This window comes from Lepisosteus platostomus, chromosome 11, assembly GCF_059453375.1.
Source record: "Lepisosteus platostomus isolate fLepPlt1 chromosome 11, fLepPlt1.hap1, whole genome shotgun sequence".
In the NCBI taxonomy this organism is placed as follows: Eukaryota; Metazoa; Chordata; class Actinopteri; order Semionotiformes; family Lepisosteidae; genus Lepisosteus; species Lepisosteus platostomus.
In genome coordinates, this window is record NC_142621.1 from 42231667 (window position 1) to 42258751 (window position 27085).

At 39.5% G+C, this 27085-nt stretch overlaps 1 protein-coding gene across 1 annotated transcript in view; it reads right to left on the reverse strand.

Annotated features, from left to right (window-relative positions):
• gnav1 (guanine nucleotide binding protein (G protein) alpha v1) overlaps window positions 1-27085 on the reverse strand; it is a 45891-nt gene that overhangs the window by 10001 nt on the left and 8805 nt on the right. Inside the window, exons 3-5 of the mRNA XM_088599765.1 lie at window positions 20622-20714; window positions 17177-17337; window positions 7525-7653 (exon numbers count right to left, since the gene is read on the reverse strand). Coding sequence (XP_088455891.1) covers window positions 7525-7653; window positions 17177-17337; window positions 20622-20714 — 383 coding nt within the window. The remainder of the gene's footprint in view (window positions 1-7524; window positions 7654-17176; window positions 17338-20621; window positions 20715-27085) is intronic.

Here is a 27085-nt window from a genome sequence, read left to right on the forward strand (position 1 = left end):
GTTTGAAAAGAAAGCAAAATGAAAAACTTTATTGGTATTTCACTGCTATGAAATATAATTCCCTCTATAGTTCACTTTTTTATTACATGGGAGAATTTACAGCTGAAACTACATCGAGAAAGGGGGAATTTTAAACACAGCTCAAGGTTGCTTCTTATTTCTAAGGCAACTGACTAAAAAAATCAGGCATTGGCTCATACCTTTGCTGCTATTTTCGGTATTAAATATGAAATATATTAATGTGAGCAACATAACAGTGCCGTCTTCATTTAAAAAGCTTGGTTTCACAAAACATTCATGAAGAAGACCTTTTATTTATTCTAGTTTGACCGTTTCACACTTCTGGAAAAAGAAATGATTGTAATTTGGACAACATATGCCATCTACCTTTGCTTCCTCTCTCAAAAAATTAGGATGTTCTGAAGAAGAAGATTCCATCCCTTTAAAACATTTGAGAGAAAAGTTTAACTATAGAAGCAGTTCAATCAAGATTTAATATGACGTGCATCACTCAACATCAAGAATTCTTTTGTTGCTAACAGCCACTTATCATTTTTTAATTACCGGGCCCCTTGATCTGCAAATGGAGCCTCTTAAGACAAAGCTTCCTAATCTCTTTCCCATTCTAGGAGGTCAGAATGGAGCCTTTCAGATTCTTCCAGGCGTCAAGTCAGTCACTGCTCATTGCGCTTTTCAGTATGCTAATGCCTCTCACTGCAACGCCGGACGCCTTTCGTGGAACAATCTGATGTCAGGGATTAATAAACCGCTCCGCTCACTTGATTTTCATTGCATAGTTAATTATCTTTCAAACAAAAAAAAAACACAGAGTGGCAATATCTCAAAAAGAGGGAGCCGGGGAGTGTCATTATACCAGCCTGGACCCAGGCAGAAGACAGGCCCAAAACCTCGCCCACTGGAGACGTCCTGAACTACACACTGAGTCTCAGCGCAGGCTGAGAGAGTGAATTCTTATTTTTCAGTTTAGCATATATATATATAAATAAGACAACCTTATGGAATCATTAAATCTGATAAACCACCTTATACACCTGATTTGATTTGTTTATAACCCTGAGAACATTAAGGACGGTATGAGAATCACTGTGGCGTGTTGTGTATTCTATCAATTTAAACTCGTCTATGGTGCTCGCTGTTCCAAACATCAGGCACACCAATGTAAACATCTCGCTTGCATACAGCAATTAAAACACAATTTCACAAAAATAATGTTCAATTACAAAGACACCTAGAAAGGAATAGAAAATGTTATACATCGCAGTTGTGCATTTTTCACAACTAACCTATAAAATGAGTGACAAAAGTGAGTAAGGATACACGTGGGATTCGTACAGTTGACTGCTTATCTGAAAACGTGCTACTAATGAAGCTGCTCTTTCTAGTCCTTGGATAAAAACAGGAAAATTCTGTTTCTCATTCTGTTTTGCTTTGTTCAAAATCTTCTTTCAGGCCTCATACATCCTCAGAATCTTTTCACAGCTCCAGTTGCACTGCCTCTTGAGATCAGAGAATAACAAAAGATCACCGTTTGGTAATAAAGGAGACAAAATATATTCAATAAAAATAAGTGCTGGTATTTAAAACACTATTAAAACATTCATGATCTTTTATCGGGTGATGCATGGCACTTAAATAAGAGAAGGTTAAATGATGTGTCATTAGACAGCCTCCAATAAGCATCTCATGAAGCACCTGCATGACATTGGTACCAACGATAAAGAGGTTTATAAACAGATCGTCATACAGTCAAAGGCACTAAAGCCTCCATAGCCTTCAAATACCTTTGAAGGTAGAGCAGAACACTGTTCAAGAATGTGGAAGCTATACACCAACTATTCACAAGTACGAACGCTATTGTAATCGGCTTTTGTCATTAGAAAATACACACTTATTTCAAAACCTTTCAAGGGTTTTCTCATAGAATTACTGAAGGATCATGGTAGCATTAAGCCATTAAGGAAATATTTTGTGGACTTATCAGAAAATCCTTCCTGGGATTCTTATATTTCACTCGGTGGACGTGGTCAGGGTTTTGACGAGATCCACTGTGAAGGATCCCAATTTTGGGGGTGTGCTTGACAGAATTCATAATGTCAGCTGCACGGCTTTATCAGCACCTGAGATGGTGAGAAAGTTCAGCAGCCCCCACAGTCACCATTTGCCAGGAAAATGACAGTGCCTGTGGAGGAGAATGTGCCTAATTTTGACAACAACTTTTAAAATAACAAGGGCAATTTAATTGTTTTGACAAAAGAATGCATGCTTATGTGAGCATGCTGTCATGAGAATTAAACCACTTACTGCCATCAATACCAAGGTGCTAGGGGACCAGTTACAAATGTTTAAAGCAGGCTGTGGGGAGAAGTTAAAGCTTTTAGAGGACATTAAATCCACTGTCTATATTAAAGCTCTTAGTAAGTGCAGCAACAACAAATCTCAGCAGTGTGTGCTAATTATTGAAGAATGTTATTCTAATTTGTACATCAGATTCCATTGGTGTCATGGAAATGGTGTCAGCTCATTAACACTGTACTTCAAAGCGGACAATTAATATAAAGCACCCTTATAACTACTCTATTTTGACAGTAAAGGAGAGGTTAAAAATTGACAATTGTCAACGTATTCCAGCATTTCTTAAAGCAAAATTAGAGAATATTACACAGTGAGCAAAGATTTACTAGCCATGTGTATGTGACGGCGCCCCCTAGTGGGTGAATCTATAAATTTGTCTGTGTTGCGTGAATGAAAACATCAGATTACTGCAGCAAAACATTTTTAAAACTTTCAAAGGCTCGATAATGCCGGGAGGAGGGGGGGGGGGGGGGGGGTCAACTGCAAGAAATGCAAATAAAAATCAATAATTTCCAGTTTGTGAAGTGATCACCCATCCTCCTCAACACCTCCAGGAATCAATTCAGCCAGATTAGTCAGTTGAGAACAATGACAACCTGGAGACACGACAGGACATTTTACTGAAGTAATCTGATTGAAGTACCTCGCTGAAGATTACAACTGCATCTCACCACACAGGGAAGAACTTTTGGACGTCTCTCTTGCAGAGCTCATAGAGCACCCACGTCTCGTGGCATAAACTAATCAATGTTTCATGGCTGATTCATGCTTTTATTGGCAGCCCTGCAGCAAACCTGAGATCTCAGTTAACCCAAAGAAGGGGGAAGAGATTAGGACTCCTTGGGAGGGAATAATCAGTACTGATGCTATTTCAGGTTTGCGGGGGTGTTCCAGTTTTCTTCTCTATACAGTATATGCCCATGAAAGTCTAAAACATCTACTCACTGGTTCTAGGCTGCTTCAATGTCAAGACACCAGATTACAAAACATCACATTGGAAACAGAATCCTAAAAAGAATATATTCCTACTGCATCTTAAATTAATGACAGTAAAACTTTTTTATTCCTCTGATGGTCTGTATTAATGGTTTTACAGCCCTGGTCCTAGAGGAACACTGCAAACTGTTTTTTCGTTGCAGCTGAGTTCTACATCTCCACGGTTAATTGATGACTTTATTGAGCTGCTTCCTTTAATTTAATTTGCAATTTCCTGTCTGTCCTGAGTGGTAGAAACAACCGACTTCAAGGGTTTTGTTTCCAACAAATTTAACATATAGAATTGTGCACAGCCTCTCATCAAGGTGCTTGCTCTTATTTCTGACTAAACAGCTCTTAATTACTGTTGATGATCAGACTTGGGCGCGAATAACTCTGTATCAGACATGTCCACTGTGTTTTATCGTTCCACAGAGTGGGTAAGGTGCAGCTGGTCACGTTTCAGACGGCACACCTGAACGAGGGCTGTTCTGAAAATCAGAAACTGGTACAGGGCTGATGCCAGTTACAAATTCCATTTTACCTTTCAAGAGCTGAAAGCAAATTTATACACAGCTCAATTCAATTGAACTCAAATAGACTGTGATTCAGAACACAGCTGGAGTAAAAATCAGAACAGAGAGTGTTCCTCCAGGGCCAGGATAAGGAGTCCTACTGGTCTTTATACTGTAGGTCAAGTTTTGACCAGAAACTCAAGCATAGGTTAGGAGGAATGTTGATTACTGGTGAAAATTTACAACCTCCAGTATTAAAACATCTTAAATGACCCAGAAGCATGTTCACAGAATGGCAAATTTGAAACAGGTGAATTAGAACTAATTCTACTGCTACTGATATAACAAAAGTAAAATGAAGATAACTGCTCATACACATCAGAAATGCAGTTATGAGAAAATACTTGAAGTTTTTCACATTCCAAAACCTACACTGTACTGTCTATGCGGAATTTACTGAGGATATTATTCAATAACTCAGATTAGGAACATTTGGCAATATTTATAACGTAGCATTTCAAAGATGAATAGATTCAAAATGAAACTGCAGAAAAACAACTAAATTAAAATACACTGTTTATATGAAAGAGTTGCAATATCAACATAAGGCACTCAGAAAGATTTATTTTCAAGAACCTTTTTGAAATCTTAAGAATTTTAAATCTTAAAATAAGAATTCATTCGACCTTGCCTTTTACTGAAAGACCATAATTATAGTTCTGCATTATCCAATTAAACTGCATTATTTTTTTTCAGCAACTAAAATCATGCAAGGTTTTAGCCCCCATGTACTAATTATTTTATACAGCTAACCAAATCCTCATTTGCCAATTAGCAATTTCAATTAATCTCATTTAACTAAGACGATTAGCACACTCTTTCTAGCACCTCAACAAGGATAATAATATTACCACCTGCATATAATTAGGTGTCAACAATTCCTAATGACCCGAGATCTCACAATCCAAAAGTGTAAAAATAAACATCCCTACATACAGTCTGCATTACATCAGTCTTTAAGACTAGGCACTCAGTAAGTACAGTTACAACCAAAAGAAAAAAGGACTGAACAATCATTTTAAACATCAAGCGTTAATGGAATTTACATCTTGAATTACATGTTACTGGAGTACTCGATAAAAACAATTGCAGATGGAAAGTATTCAAAGTAATCTTAAAATGAATTTTTAAAACATTATAACTTTGACAATACCACGAGAAATTACTTTTGAAAAAGAAATGCTGATGTCAATTACTTTTTTTTTAATAACTTGCAATTTAGGACAGCTATCAGTTCATCGACTTGGCTCGCTGCTTTGCCTCTTATTAGCAATGAGCTCTGTGTGCGCTTTCTTCCAAAATCTATGCATCATCTGCCACATGCCCTGCTGTGCTCACTTGTGGAGGAGAGATACACTCCTCACTGCCATCAGCTCACAGAGACAAGTTACAGAGGTCACTGCTGCACTGCCTTTGCTGAGCAAACCCTACTCGACAGCAGGACAGCCACCACAATGTCGCTTGTGTTACTTCAGCCCCAGTCAGTTAAGGACATAAGCCCTCCAATGAAACAATGATGTCTGCACTAGAGGGCTCAGCTTGCATCCAGAACAACAACCTGCCTTACTTGGCTGAGCTACCCATGGCGACAACTTTCTTTAAAGGTTACCTTGTTGGAAAGTTTAAAATCAGTCTCCTAATATAATGGAATTTCAAATGTTATTGTTTCCAAGACAACCCAATGGCTACACTTTTTGAGCTATTTGTCATTTTTGTACAGCTCAACACCATGTCTAGGTATTGGCCATGGGTAAATGCCTAAAAAGCAGCAAACAACTGTATAACACAAAATACCTCGGGGGTTCTAAACTCTGATTAAAATGCTAAACAACTGAAGACATTACGTGGCTGCCCAACACTTCTTACACCTGCTCTCGCTCAGATTTTCTCATCTGGCGTTTCGGCATCTCAACCACTTGCGACCACATCAGGGATGATGTGTGGCATTTACTCTGAAAATCTGCTCTTTTGGCGAGAAGCCATTACCATTCAAATCAGCAGTGAGCCGCATAGCGGAAAATTATTTGGAAATACCACTGTTGCAAATTGTCTTGTTAAATTATCACACTCTAGTCAGAACCCGTAAACTCCACAGGCTGATATACAGGGAGAACCCAACAGAGTCACGAAACCAACCCCTCATAGACTTTCTGGTCATAGAGCTGACATCCGAAATTATTTTTAGGTCCAGCCTCAGACTTCAAAACACCTCGACTCTTAAGAGGTAATAAAACCACAGCTGTAAAAATGTAACGGGGATATTACATGAATGAGTGAGCTAGAATCTACAGGTGCAAGGAGGCACTTGCTGTGCTCTAGCAGATGTGTCCATTGAGACTCTATAAATCAAATACAAAGCTTAAAATGCATAAATGACACTTGGGAACTTGTGGTGTCATCCCCTTAAAAACAATCCTCATATAGCTTTTTGTAACTCTTCATAAGGGCAATATTATGACTGGAGCTGTTACTCTTGCAGTGACAATTTCATGCTACTGAATCATGTGAACGTTTCTTGGATCTTACTTAGTAAGACTATTCCAGCCTACTCTAGCTAACCAATTTGAGAAACTATATAACATCCAGAGCTCTACACCAAAGCTTGCAGAAACTCCTCGACACTTAAATGTAATGAACGCAGAGTTGCAAATATCAGATCAAAGACTTAAAACTCCGTAAAGCTTAAAAACACTCTCTCTTCAGTTCAATTACTACCCATCTACGAAGGGAATTCAATACTGAAGTTTACAGAAGTTCAAGTTCATATTCAAAATATTCAAAGCAAGCCTAGTCTCCTAAACCTAAATGGGTTTTTTGAGGCCAGCATTCAAAATGAGATCTGACAAGTTATTTGTACAACTTTAATATAAGAGCCCTTGATTTAAATTCTACTACTCGATATCCTAACTCTGTTTGCCTTTCATTTCCCCCATACAAGATGAAATGATGTAAAATGGAATTCTAATTCGGGTGCCAAGAATTTGACAATCATAATACTGATAAGTTTTCTAAACACGACATGCCAAAACAGATTGCTGAAAAAAGAACATTCAAGCTTAAGTGGCCAATCACCTTTGATACTGTGGCAGCTGCTGCTCAAACCATATAATGAAACAATAATACAAAGCTATGATACTGGCCTAACCACAGAACACATCCAATGTATTTCCCCAGCCACTATCTATGATCTGAAACTGATGTAGTCAAGTCCATCTGCACTCCCTCTTTGTATGGTAATCTGGTCGCAGTGCCACTAATTATACGCCTGTCATATGAATGTCTAACCCAGCTAGCAAAGACTTAATTAAAAAAACATTTAGCTTAATCAAAATGTCAATAATCCTATTAATGCAGGAATCTTGAGCCGACATATTATAAACAATAAGGTGGATTTAGTCCAGAATTATTGATGGACACTTGCAGGAAAACCATATAAATTCAGATTTTATTTTAGTACCTTTATTTCTTTTTAAATAAGGTCATGAGAACTTTCATAAGAAAACTTTTTTTCTGGGATCGATTTACAATAGCTGTGAACCACCGATTACATATTATCTACGTTCATGCAGTAAAAACATTCCTGGTGACTAAATTCACCTACCGGAAAACCAGATGATTCACTTTGAATTGGGTCTCAATCACGCCTGTAGTCCGAAGCCGCACTCTCAGCACATCTGTCTCAGTGGGTATGTACTCGGGGGCAATGATCCGATTCATGTTGTCAAAGAAACTGTGGAGGAACAGCGAAATTTTAAGTAATAGGCTGGACAAAGATGGTCTCTCTCCTGAAGGAGGCTCAACAGAAGAAGCACTTTGTGTTTTAGAGCACAGAATTAGCCTTTTCTTGTTCCTTTGCAGCCAATGAACATGAATGCATAGTCTTAAAGATAGCCTCTTGTTGTCCCACTTTAGGTGGATGATAAGAGGGAGTCTGTCTAATTTCAAAATGAACAGTCTTGTTAGGAGTAAGTCTGGAGAAATTAAAAACCATATGACTTTCCAAAACTTTTCTTAGCTAGGAAAATAAATCCATTTAAGACAATTTATACCACCTTGATAGTTTAAGAACGTCTTTCTAATTTTCATTGGTTAAAAATCAGCAAGCTATTACAGTTTGGATCCTGTGAGCTATAAATACATATACTGGCCAAATTATTAGAAATCCCCACTGGATAACATATTGTTCTTCTACAAGGAGTACGAATTGGGTGAACAGTCCACAGCACGTATCCCACAAAGGTTGGAAGTATCTGCAATACAAACTCGCCTCCTGGCTCTAGCAGGATTACCTCAAAGGCTAGTGTCGAGAGTGATGGATTATGGGATCCAACTTCAAATTCCACCAGTTCCTCAGGTTTTTGATATGGATTAGAATTCGGGGAACTGGGCCAGAAAGGAAAGGTGTTTCTTGTTCCTCAAGGCAACATCGTATTTCCCGTCACTAATTCACATTCACCTAGGGCATTCCCAATATTTTGGCCAGTGAGGGTACAAAATACTAGGTGGACAATGCAAAACTGGAAGACAGACAGGAGTAGGAATTAAAATGACAGAAAGAAAAGAGGTAACTTATAGCTCTGGCTTTGTGGCTTTTTTAATTAGTGTGGGTTACAGGATGAGCACAGCCTGTATGACAGTTTTCATGCGGTCAGAATCGATCATGAGGACTTGTCCTCAGCTCTGCTACAGAACCCCATAGAGTTACAGGGGCCTGCTGCAGGAATCTGTTAGCCCCCCACAGGGATATCAGCACACTAGGGGGACATGGGCTTCATTTGAACAATTGATAATATTTATAGACTGATCTTACAGACAACTTCGATATTTTAATTTGACTGTATTCCTTGAAGGACTCTAAATGTCTGCATCCATATGTGAGCCTCTAAGCACTGTCTGATAGCATTTAGTCATCTTGTGTAAAAAAAAAACACGCACCACCCTGACTCACAACAAATTTTATTACAACAAAGTTGAGGTATACAGTACAACCTCTAAAATATGATTTGTGTGAGAAATTCTCAGCTACAAGAAACCAGACAACAGCCCACTTTCTGTTATTTAGAAAAAGTGGACAAGACCACTTGGCTCTCACAAATGTATAACACGAATTAAGGAACTAAAGCTAGCATTAAACAAAATTACAAAATAAAAATCTAGACAAATAACAAATACCGAAATTTGAAGACTGGATTGTCTTTTTACCTGCAGAGAAAAGGAACATGGAAGTCACTGATGTTAGTTTGCGCTATCCAATCCACCCAATCTATCATCGGCTTAAACTTCATTAGATGGAAAAAAACAGGTTTCAAGACCCACTGAAAAACTCACTGAGAAATTATCACTCACCTCCTCGCTGAACCAGCTTTAATAATGTAATGTTTTTATACATGATAGGTCAGCTGTGACAACATTGACCACTTCAAAGATCAGCACAGACAAACATCTAGAATACTCAGAAGAGGAAAAACAAGATGGGACCATTTTATCAGAAGCCTTCTAAAGTCTGTCTTTTTTACTAAATACTCCGGTTATTGTTTTGGCCTAAAGCTAATCAACAATAATGCCTGAAGTTCCTAGCAGAAATCCTTGAAAGCCCATCACAGCCATTAGTAGCTTTACAAAAGAACAGTTGTTGCAGCTTTAGATAAATCACATCTCCTCAAGCCGACATTTCTAAAAACCAAGGCAAAAGAATGGCCGATAGTCATCTCCACTTTTAACGTGAGTTTATTTTAGGTCAGAATTAATCTATCTATAGTTAATTAATTACACAAATGAAAAACTATTTGGGTACAAGATCCTATTTGTATTTTACATTGCTAGACAGCCTGCCCAGCTGCAGGCAAAATCAGTGTGACACCCACAGGAGGTGTTAGGATTGTCCTGCTAATTTTATGTACTGTGGAGACAGGGCTGAAACAGAGATAATCGGAGCTGACTGCACAGCATAGTCATAATAGCTACCTGCAGAATCCAGGCGCTTGTGGGGCTCACACAAATTGCATCCAAACCCAATAGTCAGATGATCCACAGCATCCCTCACCAAAAACTGCATGACTTTCCATTGGCATTCAGAATGCAAACCAGGAATCGCACTGCAGGGCTCAAATGTCTTGTCTAACCAAATATTCCAACCTAGAGCGCTTTACAAAAGATTAGAATATTAAGGCTAGCAGATTCATATAGATTTCAGTGAGCAAATGCAGACTGCGTTGTGATAGGTCATAAGATCTTTTAGCATCGAGAATGCTGACAACTGAATCGCAATCCTCACTTTCTTTTTTGCATTACTTTAGGAGACAAAATAGCGTTTTCTTTTTGATGGAAATGTAGACTTTATGTGGAAAAAAACCTGTACTGACAGGCAAAACAAATATTGCTGGAATAGCCTTCATCTTTCCTGCAATCCTAAATTGGAAAAAAGGCTAGAAAATGGATGGATTGAATTGTACCTAAAAAGTTTTTTTTTTCTTGAGCAGATGCATTACTGAGGAGAGATTAAACATTTGTTTGTAATATGACGGTTCCTTTCTTTTTCTCCTGAAATGTGATCTCCATAATCAACAACAGTCCATGAGAAATAAACACTCTGGAGGTTACAATGAAATAAAGTGCCTCCTAATTTCTTATTTATATTCAAACTCAAGGATTACAGTCTGGACTTAAAGCAATTTAAAACTGCAAGAAAAGCAACATAAGATCTTTACTGGGCAACCTTGCGCACAAAAATGTGACCTAAATTTACTTGGCTTCCTTAAACGTCTTAAAATTAAATGCGCTACACGAACTTTTAAAGAACTGGGTGTGAATGCACTGTACCCAGCTTTCAAATGGAATAATAAAAGAGCAATCTCCTTCAGTTGTTTATTTCTTGTCTTACATCAAACTCATCTAATTTGATGTACCTCCGTTTAATATAACAGAAATCGTAACTGGAAAAGTACCATGCCTTGTCGGGTCATAGCTGGATTTGTATTTCGAGATAAGGAAAACAAGACCTCGGATCTGTCAGACAAAAGAATAAAGTCCTGCTCAGCCCTTTTAACATTTCAGATAGTTAAGATGATCAACCTTCCCCCAGTGACATGGAACACAACACAACAAGGAATCAGTCGGCGCACAAATGGAAGAGGGGCAGGAGAACAGGAGGCCTGACTTCTGTTGCCTCAGACAGCACCTGCCAACACGCCAGCCGAACAAAAGGGCTCACTGCATCCTCTTTGTGTAAACTGTCATGCCGGGATAATCCAAATGCCATGCTGACATCAGGCCTCTACTGACAGACACATTATTGACTTCAAATGACGAATCTGCCTGTTCTTTTCCCTCCAAGTCTGACAGCTTGCTAAATGGTTGTCCCTCACACTATAATATTCAGCACCTGGTCCCCGAGATAATGTTTATTTTCTCCTGCTGTAGTAAGACGCAAAAGGGAGACAAAGAATTCCACCTTTAATGGATACCTTGAAATACAAAGTGTTAAAAAATCATCTTTCCACATTTTCAAAGCATCTTAAACTTTTTTATACGTGTAATAATAAACAGTATATTCAATTAAGGCAAGAAGTAGCAGAAAGGCAGTGCTATCATGCTAAAGTGTTTAATTCAGAGTGTCAATGGAGTCAGAACTGCCCTGACAAATTGTAACTATCAATGTATTTCACAATGACAGAACCAGGCACCCACTCGTTTCTCAGCAGAAACGGGAAACTGGAGTTTATGATCATTCAAACAGATAAGACACTATATCTGGTAGCAAATGTTTTGACAGGTGTCAAGACTTGTATTGAGTTTAAGCTACACAAAGGGCACAGGCTCCCTTTGGAAACTACCTTCCTGTCCCACCATTTTGAAAAACATCAACAGTCATATATCAAAGAACATTGAAACTTGAGAGCCTGACCTTTTCTTATTTTGAGGCATCCTTCTTTCCCCTCAGATATACAGAACAGCGCTGAAGTTTGGTTTATTCCATCCAGAATTGTTATTTCACCATTTAAACTGGTGGAATAAATTCCATTCTGCTTCCAAAATATGTTTTGTTATATAAGAAATCAGTGTCTGGAGTTAATCCCACATCTTATATTTTAGGTAAATCGATACAAAATTAAAAACCACAGCTTTTGCAGAGTCCTGTAACTAAGCATTTTATGCTAACTGCATGCACCCCACAAAAACCAAGAGGAAAACAGCATATTTTATAAAGCATTAGTTGTCTTTTACAAGCACAAAAGACCTGCAATGAAACTCACAGTCCCATATTTCATGCCAAGGACAAGGCAATATCCTTATTGGAGACACACACTTGATTAAATTCCCAAGATTCTGAGTCTTTCATGAACCAAGGAAACAGTATAAGGAACGAGTAGAGGTTAATTCCATGCTGAAAAGAGAAGAAAGGAAACATAACGTTTCAGCTGTGGAGCCTTCTTCGGGTGTGAACTGGTATAATGAACACATACCATATCCTTTCATTGTACTTGCAAAATCTCCTTCCCTGATCCCCCACAACATGAAGAAATGAATTAAAGATTTAATTTAGCTACGGGGAAAAAATGCTCAACATTTAAAACCTGCCCGGATTGCACTGGGCACTAATTGCTGTTAACATCCCTCTGCTCTGCAGCACATTGATGCTCAGACACTCAGACAGCCAGCGTGTGGCTGCGAACTGGCTGAACACAGGAAGCTTGTTCACTTCATTTAGCTAATTACCTACAGTCTGTTGAGAAGACACCCGGGGGGTTTCCCTGGTTGTAGGTCCACCAGTTGTTTAAATAAGTGTTTAAACATTTCAAAGCTAATGAAAAGAGCCAGAAGCCTTCTCTTTTCTCTTTTGTTTGAGACAAACACACAATCATGTACCCATCTGAACATCTAGCTACACTATTGATAAAATAAGTCACAGTCTCTAATTTATAGACAAATTTTCAAGAACTTTCACTGAAAAATAAATCTGAAATTCCATATGGAATAACAGACTTATTAATGGAGTTAATTCATATAGATTTCATGAATCCCCAAACAAATCTGTTTCTGTTCTCAACACAAGTGAAAGAAAACCATTAAAGTAGATTTATTTTTGCATAGTGTTACTGGGGATACTCCAAAACCAAAAAGAAAAAATTGCTTTTGAAAAGTTTCAAAGAGCTCCAAAACATTTTCTCCTCCAAAAAAAAAACAAAAAAAAACACCCTGACAAATTATGCAGATGCCTTGCAGAATTCCAAAGGAAGAATTCACATTGTCATGCAACAGAAAGAACATGGTGTGTGTGAAATATGCCTGGCTTTTTTATTCGTTAAAATAAATTCAATGAGAAGAAGAAGGCTGTGACAAAAGAAGCATGTCTAAGTACCCTCAAGGTGCCAGAGAGTAATCCTCTTAAATGAGAAGATGTGATTAAACACCACCTGGAGCCCCAAGCAATCTACAGCTATGAAACCACAGAAAAAAATTATACAGTCTCAGTTTCTCCCTGAGGACAAAAATCAAAAGTGGCTGGAAAACAAAAATCTCATGCCATCGAAGCTACAAAAAAAGATAAAATCTTGCGAGTATTCCATCTAAGCTATTATTTAACATAATGAACCATTTAACAATAATTCCTTACACTTATATAGAGCTTTTCTGGACACTCCACTCAAAGCTGGATGATTCGACAGCAGCCAGAGTGCGCCAGTACACTCGCCACACATCAGTCCTCAGTGGGGAGAGAACAGAGTTCTCCGTTCAGAGACGGGGATTATTAGGAAGCCATGACTGGTAAAGGCCAATGGGAACTTTTGGTCAAATCCAGGGGAACACTCCTACTCTTTTCAAGAAACGCCTTGGCATTTTTAATGACCACAGAGAGCCAGGATCTCGGTTTTACAGCCATCCAAACGATGACATCTTTTAACAGTATAGTGTCCCCGTCACTATACTGGAGCATTAGGACCCACACAGACCGCAGGGTGAGCGCCCCCTGCTGGCCCCACTAACACCTCTTCCAGCAGCAACCTGAGCTTTCCCAGGAGGTCTCCCCTCCAGGTACAGACCAGGCTCACACCTGCTGAGCTTCAGTGGGCTGCCAGTTGTGAGTTGCATTTACTGTATTTTGTTTGTCCAGTGCTTTCAGGGGGTTATGGTAGCTGCTGGAATTAAAACTGAGTAACTGAAATTAAGCTTGCGAGCACTCAGGACAGAGGAGACCATGCTTTTTACAGAGCGGAAGACTGTAGGAATCCAAATAGCAAATGCCTAATCATGTTGTTGAAGCTGGTTCCATCGAAGCATTCAACAAACAGTTCACAGGGATCCTGGGATCATTAAACTAGAAGCAACCAACCAGCAAGAGGGGACAAATGGCTCCCTTTTATTTATAAGCTTTCTGGAGTTCTTACTTATAATGAGAAAACACCTTAAAATACTAATACTATCACTTAGTGAAACACAGAAATACATAACTTCAGCTACTGCGCATTTGAAAATAAGAGCCATCATCTATTTGGAAGTTTACAGCACATTCGTTCTCTCAGGTCTTTGTTCCTGTTAGTGTCATGCTCACTTTTGTATTAGTCTCACCTTTCTTAGAAACCTTTAGCTTTATATTGAAGAGGCGAATGGAAATGGAAAGATGGAAACGCTTACTTTAGATGAGTTCTAAATCCACTAAGTGCGTGGAGGGTTTCTTTTTATTTTTTACAATTCCATGTTTCCTGTTTCTGCGTAAGCTTTTAATGCGTAATTGTACCAGACGCTATTCCCTTTCAGCTCTGCTGTAATTTTGCCGTCGAACTGCAGTTGCATCAGGACATGCTCCATAGCAACTTTATTTGAGGGTACTGCCTCTGCAGTAACATTTTTCTGCTGTAAATGAATGGAAAAGCTAGAGGTATCTCCATTAATTGTCATGCTGTCACTCTCTATAGGCTTCAAAGGGACTGCAGCTATGATAAAAAAAAATATTGGATCTCTAATGTGTGATTTACCATTTAATAAATGCCTTGAAAAACCCAGATAGGACAACAATAACTAAGAAATTGATCATTAAGTTAAAGGTATTTAAACAGGAACAAACATTCTATTTGTCTGAAACCTAAAGTATAAATAACATCTCATTTTGACAAGAGTAATTCCAGGACAGGTTTTCAAACTAGATACCCTTTTGCAGTTTTTAATAATGAAGTACATTAATGCTCCAACGATGGCACAACCTCTGTGCCATTTTCTGTTAAAATGGCTGTCATTTTTTTCAAAACGGATAAGTGACCGCCGCGTAGTGATAATATAAGCGATTATATGATGGCTGTAACATACTGCAAATGATGTTTGCATATATAAAAAAAGACTTTAAAAAACAGAAATTGTGTTTAAGTGACATTTACTCTGTGCATCACCAAACCAACATCAAATTTATCTTGCCTTGGCCTTAATTGGCTTTCTGCTTTGCTTTATATTGTTAACTGTCAATTAGACTCCAAGAAGCAAACAGTCCTTCTGAAATGTCAGAAACACAAATTCTCAGCTGATGAACTGTGCTTGAAGAAAAAGTCTATAGCAACACTGCCCTGATGGCAAGATAGATGTGTTCGCACTGCTGGTATAAATTATTTGAATAAGTTGGGCAAGTTTAGTTTTGTGTCACTAAAGTTCACGGGGAAAATATCATAATTGTGAAAGCGTTTTTTTTACAGATAAAATGCTCAGTATCATAAATTCAGCAGACACTTGCAACCTGCCTTGTGGTTTTCTCCAGCTACATTTGCTGCCTTTATGTAAGGGAGTACCGGAGCTATAGAGAGGACAGGCTTTCCCTAACCCTAACATACGTTTGAGAACAGAAAAAAGTTAAAGCCAACATTACAATCTTCAATTCAAAACATTTTTGAAATTAAATTTAATTCAATTAAAGTTTCAGAGTTTTTTTTAAAGAAAATAAATCTGGCAGAAAAGTTTCTCATTTTTTGATATTGTGCACAATGTTTTTGATACAAATATATTATAGTCGAGTGAAACTAGTAAGTCTGTTTTAATTTCTTGCCAGCTGAACCTGATGAGTAGGATGGACTTTCTGTGCTATTCAATGACCTGGCTTTTTTTTTTTGTTTGTTTGTTTCTTTCTCTGGCAAATACTGAACTCCGAACATACAAAATGAAAAGTGTTCAAAGAGCAATCACAGGTATTTCTTTAAAAAAATTGGCAAGACTACAGTAGCAGAAGAGATAAGGAGTATGAATAAGCAGAAGTCGTGAAGTATGGACTGTAATCAAGAAATGGCTGTAATTAAACTATGGGTCTTGCCTGCCCCATGAGATAACACTTTCAATAGTGCCATCCACTGAAACACTGAACTGAACAATATTGGAATGAGGAGCTAATTGCTGATTAAGATGAAGACCTTCTGTCACCTAGGTAATGAGTATACATGACATGAGTAAATGACATAAGACAGGAGAAATTACAAGTTAACAGAGATTGATTGAAATGATCTTCAGCTCATCTCCACATCCCATTCTAGAACCAATGAACTTCAGCAATAGGTTGTGCTCAAACAATGTTTAAAAAATTCTTGAAAAGAAATTCTAAAGAAAGAATTCACCAGCCATCAGTCACACACATCACATACTATGGAGTCTTGCCCATAAAACGTAAGATGATGCTTTCAGAGAACCACTGCCACAGCAGGTCACTCAATTTTTGCCAGAACGTCTGAGTTTTCTCTTGTTATTTGGCAATATGAAAGTAATAATTTTCTGGTTGTCAGTTGTCTCTCTCCATCGGATAAGCCTTCCTCACCATCCAAAGCTCTCACTCCCAGGACACCACGATGTCTTTAATCAACACTGTGACAGAAACCTTTACAGGCCCTTTGAAGAAAAAAAAAAAACTTTACCCCCTCCCTCCAAACTCTACTCCACCATCCCCAGACTCTGTTTGCGAGATTCTGTTCAAGGTGAGACTCCAGCCAGCAAACAAAGAGACGGCTTTAAAGTTAGCAATTAGCCATGGTATTCCTTCCTCACTAAAACACCAAAAAGCATTCAAAGGGGCCATTCATTCCATGCATTCCTTTTTAATTAGGAAGCAAATTAGGAGATGAGTTTCAACGTCAAAGGAGGCTGGGGTCATGTACGTCATTTCAGCATTTGGAGAAGTCAATTTTTGGGCACTTGTCCATTAATGAATGCGACAGCATTCTCAAGCAAAGAGGTTTGACAAAGGCAGGGTCTCTCCTGCAGGTAGAGATGGGGAGGGGGGCAGTACTCACTACATGGCCGAATCATTCAGCTCGTACTCGTAGCCGCGAGCAGCCGCGACGCGCACGCCCTGGTCGGCCCACAGGCAGCGCAGGGCGTGACTCACGAAGGGGAACAGCACCTGGTCCTCGTCGAAGCAGCGCCCGCAGGACAGCACCGAGTGAGCGTGGACCTGGGGACGAGCCAGCGAGGGCTTATTAGGGCAAGAAGCAAGCAGCTGAAATCACAAAAAAGCACCACCAAAAAGAACAAAATGTGCACACACCTGCAAGCAGAAAAGAACAGCACCCAGAAAGGGCTCGCGAGGACTTACCTGTGCTGTAAAGCACCACAGAAGAGAGGAATCTCTTCTTTTCAGTTACATTTTGTTTAAATACAAGCTGTGTGCATTGCTAACCTTGACACTGCGTATATTAAAAAAAAATTTCCCTTCGTTTTAATGGCAACATCATCTCAAAGTAAACACCTTAAAAGGAAAAGAGAGCGTGTCAGAGAGATTTAAGAGAAAATGAGCTCTGCCATCTCCTCCTCATCTTGCAAGAGCGGTACCATACACAATCGTTGACTGAGAACAATTAACATGACCCACATATAACCAGAGCACATGCAGATGAATGGTAGAACAGGGCAAGACACACATACACAAAATGCACTGAACATGCACTCACTCGACTTACTGCAGGGATGGGACAAGCAGAGCAGACATTCATTCATAAGGTGTGGCCAGAGAGGGGAAAAAAAAACTATCTGGTCATTACTGCTTGGATCAACAGACTCTACAATAGTGCAGCAAAAACAAGAAGTGGAGGTTTCTCAATTAGGTGCGGCCAGAGGCAGCATTGTAGAGGAGTGGAGTGGCTGGGGTTCTGGACTCATAACTGGAAAGCTGCAGGTTCAGGTCCTAGCAGGGCCCAGTTTTTGTTTCAAGCAAGGCACTTCAGCTAAATGGGCACAAATTAACAAACCATGGCTACAATCCCAACCGCCAGTACTGTTGATTTCAGTCGTATAATGTAAGTGTGTGGCCGCCTTGTGCAAGACAAAAGCCAGTATTGTGTATTAAACCCTTTCGTGATTTGCCAGGGCTGTGTGGGTCAAACTAACTTACTAAAACCAAGCTTTCATACACCAGGCAAATAATGGTAAAGAGCACCTGGATTCAGATCCTGTAAGTTTGCACCAAATAACAGCTTGTCACATTTTTTTTTCTTTCAGCTCTTTATTAATTTCAAACTGGGCAGTCTTAAAACATTGTTTCAATTACATTTTACAATGCACATTATTATAGCCAAAGTCCCAAACATATTAGCAGATATTAGAAGCTTAATTACAGGCACGCTTAATAGCACTTAACATTAGTCGAGCAACTAAATCTGAATGAAAATCTATTTTTCAAGTTCATATCTAACTCACAGCTATTAGCTTTTGCACATAATTGAGGAGATGAATGCTTAAACATGCTTAATTACATTGCACAGTATCATCTTTAAAACAGCTGCTAATTAAAGCATCTGTTGTCCTAATGAAAAGATAATGAGCAGACAAGCTGTAATTTAACTAAGTGCCTAAATAATACAAAAAATAATAATGACATCTCTTTTTGCTATTGTTATTTAACCTCAACCCCCTATTTCTCCGTTATTCAAAGAGAATGGCACGTAACTATTTTAAGGAATGATGCCTGAGTGAGTCTCTTGAAACTGCTAAACGTTGGGCAAACATTGTTCTGGCACACAAAACGTACTCAGCCTTAGAGGGAGAGTGAATCGCTACAGACAAGAGAGACATTTGCAAACACAGAACAACAAAAACAGAATCAGGGGAAAGCAGAAACACAAGACACGAGATGCCTTCTACACAGCTGCCTTAGTGCCTTACAGCTGTGTCCACTGAAAAGAATCCGAGGACAGGCAGAGCGACTGGAAGTTAAGACAAATAGATCTTGGGGGGCATTACGCTGAGCTGTGCTGTACAGCAGTGCATCCTGACAGAAGATTTATGAGGCAAATTGTTGTGCATTGTAGCAAACCACCTGCGCAGCTTAACAAAGACTAAAAAGAGACCCGATCGTGACCGAGAACGTACCATCCATCACTTCCCTCCCTCGTCTGTCCAGGTGGCATTTACTGCCGTGACTTACTTTTTTAAATCAATATGAACATCAAATCAGAAGACTTTAAATAAAATTCAAATCCAAACATGCTCATCTTGTTCCGAGAACAGCAGCACCACCCTGCAACCAGAGCAGAAAGGGCAGAGGTGCCACAGAGGGCTCCTCGGTGATGCAAGGCTGGCATGCCAACTTGGCCTTTTTGCCCATAACCTCACTGTCCTCCTTGCCAAGACTTCCCACATTCCGGCTCAAACAGATTCAGTGTGGCAAGGCATGCTGTGTGCTGCCGCCATCAGAGCACATTTCAATCTGCGCGGCAAGATTTTCATGGAACAGCAGCAAAACGCACAGTCGAAAACACTACAGTGACATTAAGACTCGCGATCTAAGGATAAGTATTAGGTGAAACACTATCATGTGCTTCATCTGAGAGATGAACTACGACAAGTCAATACACGATCCAAATCCCAAACACTGCCCTTAATCTCTCATTTTGAGTTTTTGCCTTGGGAGAGCAAATCAAGCCATTATTGGATAAGTAAGATCTATGTTGCCTTTAAGAACAAACCTTTAACTTAGTAAGGAGCTGCGCAGATACAAGGTACAGTACTGGAATATAAACATCCTATATGAGTCTCTGAAGCAGCAGCCAAGTACACAGTTTACAGACCACAGAAACCTGCTAAATGTCTTGACCCAAACATCACAGTACCACTGATGAGAAAGAAATGGCAGTGCACAGCTGCCACCTAGTGTTGTTCTACTTTCTTAAAATAACACATAATAACATAGTGGTGCTTCTAGCTTTACCAAAGCAGCCACAAGCAGATTTTTGTCCTCAGTAGACCTCGTTCAAGAACTGGAAACGCCTCTGTAAAATAGAAATACCTGCATTCTTCATAGCACTGAGGGTGTGTTCAGTATTTGAGGAGCCTATTGGTGTTGGCATGATTATGCAATTAAGGAGACAATTTAGATATGCATTCCTTTTAACAGAAGTCTAATGCAGTCTACTCTAATATCTTTGACAATGTAAGCTTTGTGCACAGATAAACTGTTTTCTCTTGTTTCCACAAGAGCCATTGCAATAACCTCAAAGATAACCCACAATCATTACTCATTGGGATGAGTATGTACTGTAGCAGATCAGTATGTAGGTCTTTTCACTTTAACCCATTTTTCATCTTAATCTTTTAAGAACAAAACCTTCTTTCTCATCATTACAAATTCCGATTTTCTTCTAATTTCAAAAATATCATTGACAAATGCTGCTTCATCTTGATTAAGATCCATGGTCTGTGCAGCTGTTGGAAGTCAAAGTTTCATCTTTGATGACTTCTTACCTTGTTCTTACTGCTCGCCAAATTGATCCTTAAGACGCCCATTCCGTGCAGAACAAACTTCATGGATGTCAGCAGGTTATCCAGCACAGCAGGCTAAAGAGAAACAATTAGACAAGATAATGCCAACACTTATTCACTCCTTAAAACACTCTATAATTCTTAAAAGGATTAGTTGGAAAGAACAGACAAATTACAATACACATCCACACTCTAATGTAGGTTTAAACCAAAACACTAATGAGTGATTCAACTGTAAGTACGTGAAAATGTAGCATTTGCATCCTTAAAAGTTTTTAATAGTGACATAATTAGTAATTGGACTTGACTGGGTAGATCCAAAAATATCTACAGTATGAATGTGTTATATACAGCTGAATTACTAAACTTCAGGAGATAGACAGTTCCCTAACTCCATACCAAATGACCAGCTCACTATGTTATCACTGCAAGACTTCAGACTTTCCTTTCCCAGCGTTATATACTCAAATACCCTGCCACCCATCTCACTACAACTGACAAGGCGGCATTTTATAAGAGGTTCCAGGCTTTTGTCATTCAAGCTTGATGGGTTAATGTGTGCATATATACCTGACAATATACTTATTTGCTAAGCTATCACCCTTACCCAGGTTGGCTTACAGTACAGAAGATTTACATTACTTTTAGTACGAGGAACAATCATGCAGTTATAATAAGGTGAAGAATAATGAAATAGCTCATGGCTGAATAACACTAGCACAAACTGAAAGAGCAAAGCAAATGCCAAAGAAACAAAATAAAAATATCACAAACTAAAACCATGTACAGGAAGTGTGGATACAGAGCAGTAATGTAATCAGTCTGTTGGTTTATATTCCACAATGAATACGTGTAATTTGCAAGTTAGATAATTATAGGGAGAATTGAACTGTTAGTGCAATACAGCGTAGAGGGTGAATCACAGTACTGCGTTTACTTGCAGCATTTTAGATCAGAAAAAAATAAAATCCCTGTAGTCCAGTCATGCGTTTCACACTACAGCACAATCACAGTTATAAAACAGACAAAATGTCCGCAAAAAAATGGAAACCAGGTTGATTTGCATCACCACTACCAAAAACAAGTGCATTTATTTGAAAATATCAAACTATCACCTGGAATTTATATACTCCATTAGTATCAGTTTGTATCCTATATCCACACTTTTCCTGTTTATCATCAAAGAGTGGGGATATTGCTGCAATTCCAGAACTACTGGTTCCTCCTTCCTGCCTTTGACATGAGGACTCCTGCCGGCAAAAACACTTCAGAACCACATCACAGTGCGAGCATAACACACACAGCACATTTAAGGGTGTGAAACCCACTGTGAGTATACGCTGTAGCGCGATTCACCTTTATTGAAAGATGTGGTTTGAGAGCAGATGGATTAAAGGTGCTCTCTGGACAGACGAAGTGGGGAAAACAGGTAATGGGAACAGCTGTTCCCCTGGTGGAGGAGAGGAGGAGAAAGGGGGAGTTCAGGCAAAGATAAAGGAAAGAGAGCAGGAGTGAGCAGTTTTGACAGCGGGAGACAGGAATGGGCTTTTGAACTGAAAGTGTGCAGCAGTAAGGAGCCAAAGGACAGACTGAAGTAAGGGAGTTGCACGTGAAAAGACAAGGCAAGCCGCACTACTCTGGGATGAGCTGCTGGAGCGGGCGGATAGCACTGGCGAAGAGGAGCTGGGACAGTCTGTGTGTGAGCACCAGAGCCTGGAGCTGGGCAGAACAGCTGCAGTGGGAGGGAAGGACTCGGCAAATGTTGCTCAAGGAGAAGCTGCAGGAGCGTGGAGAACAAGAAATGTGTGGGAAACAGAGGAGGGGGGGGTGAAGAGAACCACCACGATTCATGGGAGAGGGTGAGGTACTGTAAAAGTCAAGAGGAAAAGGTGATGGAGAGGCCTACAGAGGAAAGAAAGCTCAGGGCTTGACAGGGTGTTTCAGAAGACGGGACTGCACCCAGAAGAAGATGGCTTGGGGACTAGCAGTGCCACATCAGAGTGACCCGCAGTCTTGAAGATGGAAGCGAGATCCAGAAACATGAAGACAAAGGAAACGGAGGCAGCTCATGCTGAGCGAAGGGGATCGGCAGCAGAGAAAGAGCAGCTCCCGTCAAGCGTGCAGAGCAGAATCCAGACTGGAGAGGGCTAGCCTCCCCCTCCAGCAGCTCATCCCGAGTTCAGTGGCTTGCCTCGTCCTTTCACCCTTCACAACTCCATTACTGCAATCCTGAAGTAGATGAAAGTGCTTTAAAATATATATACACTCTCCATTAATACAACCAGAGAAGCGGCACACATTACTAGATCGGCTGTAATCAAGTTTTGCTGTTTGCTCTCTCCAATATTGAAGTCACAATTCAAGTGGGGTCAGTGTATAGACTGTGGCCAGCTGAATTGTGCTTTACATGCAATGTGTGTTAAGAGAGGTGTAAGTGTTTTCTGTGAATTAATTAATCATTTAAAATTACACACTGTACGCTCCTTTAAATGAAGCACAGTCGGGTTCCCTCTTATTTTTTCAAAACGCCTAGACATTTTCTTGTCAGTTTGTTGTTTGGATTATTTTAAGTGATCTTGTAAAAGCCATCTTTTAATGTTAAGTAATCTTTTAAAAGCAGGCACAAGTTTGCATGCTGTAGCACTAAACCTTCTAAACCCACAGGAGTTAAAGGCAATAATATATAACAGAATATTGTATATTATTTCTTTATTACATTTTTAATTTCTTTGTCGCAAGCTGTTCAAGTTTTGAACAAAATCGTACTAAACCTGTTAGGCTGGAATCAGTTGCTTCAGGTGCTTCATCGTTTCTGTTTCATTTTGCTATTTTCATATTCACAGAATTGTGTTTGATCTCTGTTCAGTATGATTGAGAAGGTTTCACCATATTAGGTTTCCAAGGCAGCGGGGTCTAAACCAGGCTCTTGGCTTTGTTTGTAAAGGACACAGGTGAACTGCAGACAGGCCACGCCACGCCTGCTGCCACCTGCCCCTGCTGTCAGGACTCCGCCTTCTAACCTAATCCTGTGGTCAGCTGTTTTGTGGAGCAAGGCTGCATTGCAAATCCAAACTCCACACAGATTCCATTGTTCACAGCTCTGTCCGGATGTATCGCAGGCGGCTTTGCGATTCAGTGTCAGCGCAGGTTGCCAGGTCTTTTACTCAACTCAACAAATTCTGCTTCGCAATTCAAGGCCTATTCCTGTTTTAGAATCCCATGCACAAGTCTGCTTCAACTGATCCACATCAGGTCACGCTCATCAGGTCAAAGACACAAGAAGCCAAAGCAGTCCAAAATCTATTCTTGTGGCCCGATATAATGGCTTTTTTTTTGCATTTAGTGTCAAATGTTTCATTTTCCAGAACGGTAGAGTTATTTTTCCCCTTAAGATTTTACTACAAAGCCATTTCATACTTACACAGTCTTTGCAAATGTTTTCCAATTGAGGATGCTGGAGCTAAATCATGCCATGTTTCATTAACCCTGAGAAAAGTGTGTAAGGACTAGGCTTAACAAGCCTAAAACAAAGAAGTCGCTCATGGCCCTCAGGTCATATGTAACTTTATAACTGCAGCATTTCAATCAAGAAAGACGAATGCCAGGAATACCTTGAAGCCACTAAATCTGGACCATATGCTGCATATGCTGTAAGATAACACAGCCAAGCTAATTTTGTTGTCTCTCCTTTGTTTCCTCCACAAAGGCTCAGATTACATATGTTTGCGTTAACAACAGGGTGCAGGAATTCGGAATGCTTTGCATTTTCTAAACTTTGGAGTTCTGAACTCCTCTATCTTTAAAATGTATGAGTGAAATTCACTGTGCCTATTAGAAAGGTTCAAGTTTCTGTGCATGCATAGACTTAAAAAAAAAGAAATTTTCAAGGAGTTTGAGTCCGGTTTCTCATTTCACATGGGAACAATAGCCTTTCCTGTGCTTGTGGGGAGATCAGTGCCTGAAAGGGCTGATGCATGACAGGCCATCAGGAACACTGTGGTTAGTAATGAAGTCACAATGTTCAGAGGAAGCGGGGGAAAAAAGCTTTCAGCCATATGAGCCACATCTCTCCCTGTACCTCATTTTAAATTACTAAACAGGGAATTCGTTTTCCCTTTGCAATTCAGACGGTATTATAATGCGTTATAATAAAAAGAACCATGCAAACATACATAATTCATCGGCTTTCTATTTTATCAGTGCATCCTTAAGTGCAATGCATTTGTAAGTGCCCAGCAAGTGCCTGAAGGGCTCCTGGCAAACCCAGGTAGCTCCTTCCACTGTAAAGGGATAAGAAGAAAGAGAGTGGAGGTCACAGGCTTCCATTTCAGCATAAACACTGAAACCCTCCATCCTATGGCATCAGTCCAGGGTAAAAGCTGCATTGCATTTTACACTGTTTGAAACAATCTTTTTCAGAAACTGGTAAGGCACACTAGTCAAACTGGTGCAGAAAACAGCAATTTTGCTCTTATTTCAGTTTTTAGGCAAAGGCATGTGCTTGTTTCAGTCAAACACACTTTTTATGACATGGTTTTCCCAATTGGTTATTTTGAGATGTCCTCTCTTGCAGTGAGAGAAACACCAAATATTACAGGAATTTATTTGATGGGCTTTTTTTAGCTAAGTAACCTATAATTTCTGGAAATTGCCACTATTATTGAGCTATACCAAGTTAATTTCACTTTTCTTGAAGACTTTTACTTTAATTCACTTTCACAGTTGAATGTATTCATTGCTTGGCAAAGCAAGTTTCCATAGAGGGAAAGGTTAGTTTACTTTTCTGTTTCAGTCAATGTTCTAAAATGACTGGGACAGACTAATGTTGTGGATTATATTCTTCATTGGAATAAAATAAGGCAGTAAAAACCACTCAAGCCTTTGCAACTTTCACGCCCACAGACAGGGATTTCCTCTCGAGTTATTCAGGTGATCTTCTGCTTTTAACCCTAATTCAGCTTCCACACGTCATCTTGTGAGGTCTTAGAGGGAAAGTCTCCGGATCACAGAGTCGCTTATAGGAGATGAATGAATCTTGTTAGGACACGAGAAGCAATGCATTTCTCCCCCCCCACTAAGACTCACATACCCTCAATATAATTAAGTGAATAACAGTTTATTTGCAGCAGGCTTTGAAGTGGGTGCTCTATGGGTTATGCAGGGAGGAAAAAAAATGTTGCTTTCATGCTCAGATTCTCCTGCATGCCAAACCACCACTCCCAAGAATATCCTACTGTCCTCACGAGATTACACAGACAGCAACTCAAAGATATGGTTTTCTATGAAGTCTTGGAATAAGTCTGATAATACCCTTGTTTTTTTAACTATAAATTAAAAAATCTGGAATGCCGCAAAACTGGTCCGCCTTCTTATGTAATTATTAACCAGTCCAATCTCGAGAACTGTTTCTCTGTCCTCACACCAACCCACATCTGAACTGTGCCACAGTTTCATCACCTCACGGCTGTGGAGACCTGAACAGGTTCCATCAGTTTTAAGATCATATCCCGAAACGATCGGGTCATATTTACAGCACACGTAGCCTACCAAAAAAAAAAAGCACACCAGAAACAAATATTTTGTGGCCTTAAGCCACACAAGCTCTAGGTAGAACTGTTCATTCATAATAACCAGTTGGCTGTTGTAGCATTAGCGACAAGAACACCTGATTTTATTTAGCGTTGAAAATAATAATTAATAATAATAATAATTGCTTACACTTATATAGCGCTTTTTCTGGACACTCCACTCAAAGCGCTTTACAGGTAATGGGGACTCCCCTCCACCACCACCAATGTGCAGCATCCACCTGGATGATGCGACGGCAGCCATAGTGCGCCAGAACGCTCACCACACATCAGCTATCAGTGGGGAGGAGAGCAGAGTAATGTAGCCAATTCATAGAAGGGGATTATTAGGAGGCCATGATTGGTAAAGGCCAATTGGAAATTTGGCCAGGACACCGGGGTTACACCCCTACTCTTTTCGAGAAGCGCCCTGGGATTTTTAATGACCACAGAGAGTCAGGACCTCGGTTTTACGTCTCATCCGAAGGACGGCGCCTGTTTACAGTATAGTGTCCCCATCACTATAATGATTAGATCTCAGTATTGATCCAAATTACTGAGAAAAGTAAGGAGCACTAAAGAGAATAACTACAATAATTCTGTTTGCCTTGTTAAAAAAAAAAAATTATATTTAAACATAATCTAAAGAAATCCCTTTAGTTGACTTGCCTTGTGTTTTGTCTTATTTGACCAAGGCTGTTACAAGGCTCACTGGTGTTTAAGTGTTTTAGAAGATCAGGAATCGATAAACCAATACTTTAACGATTGTTCCACAGTAAAAAAAAAAACCGTTGTACCTTAAAGGACAGTATATCAATTTTTTTTTACAGAAATGCGTGCCTCCTATTTTCAGAAGTACTGCTGTAAGGAAGCTTAAAA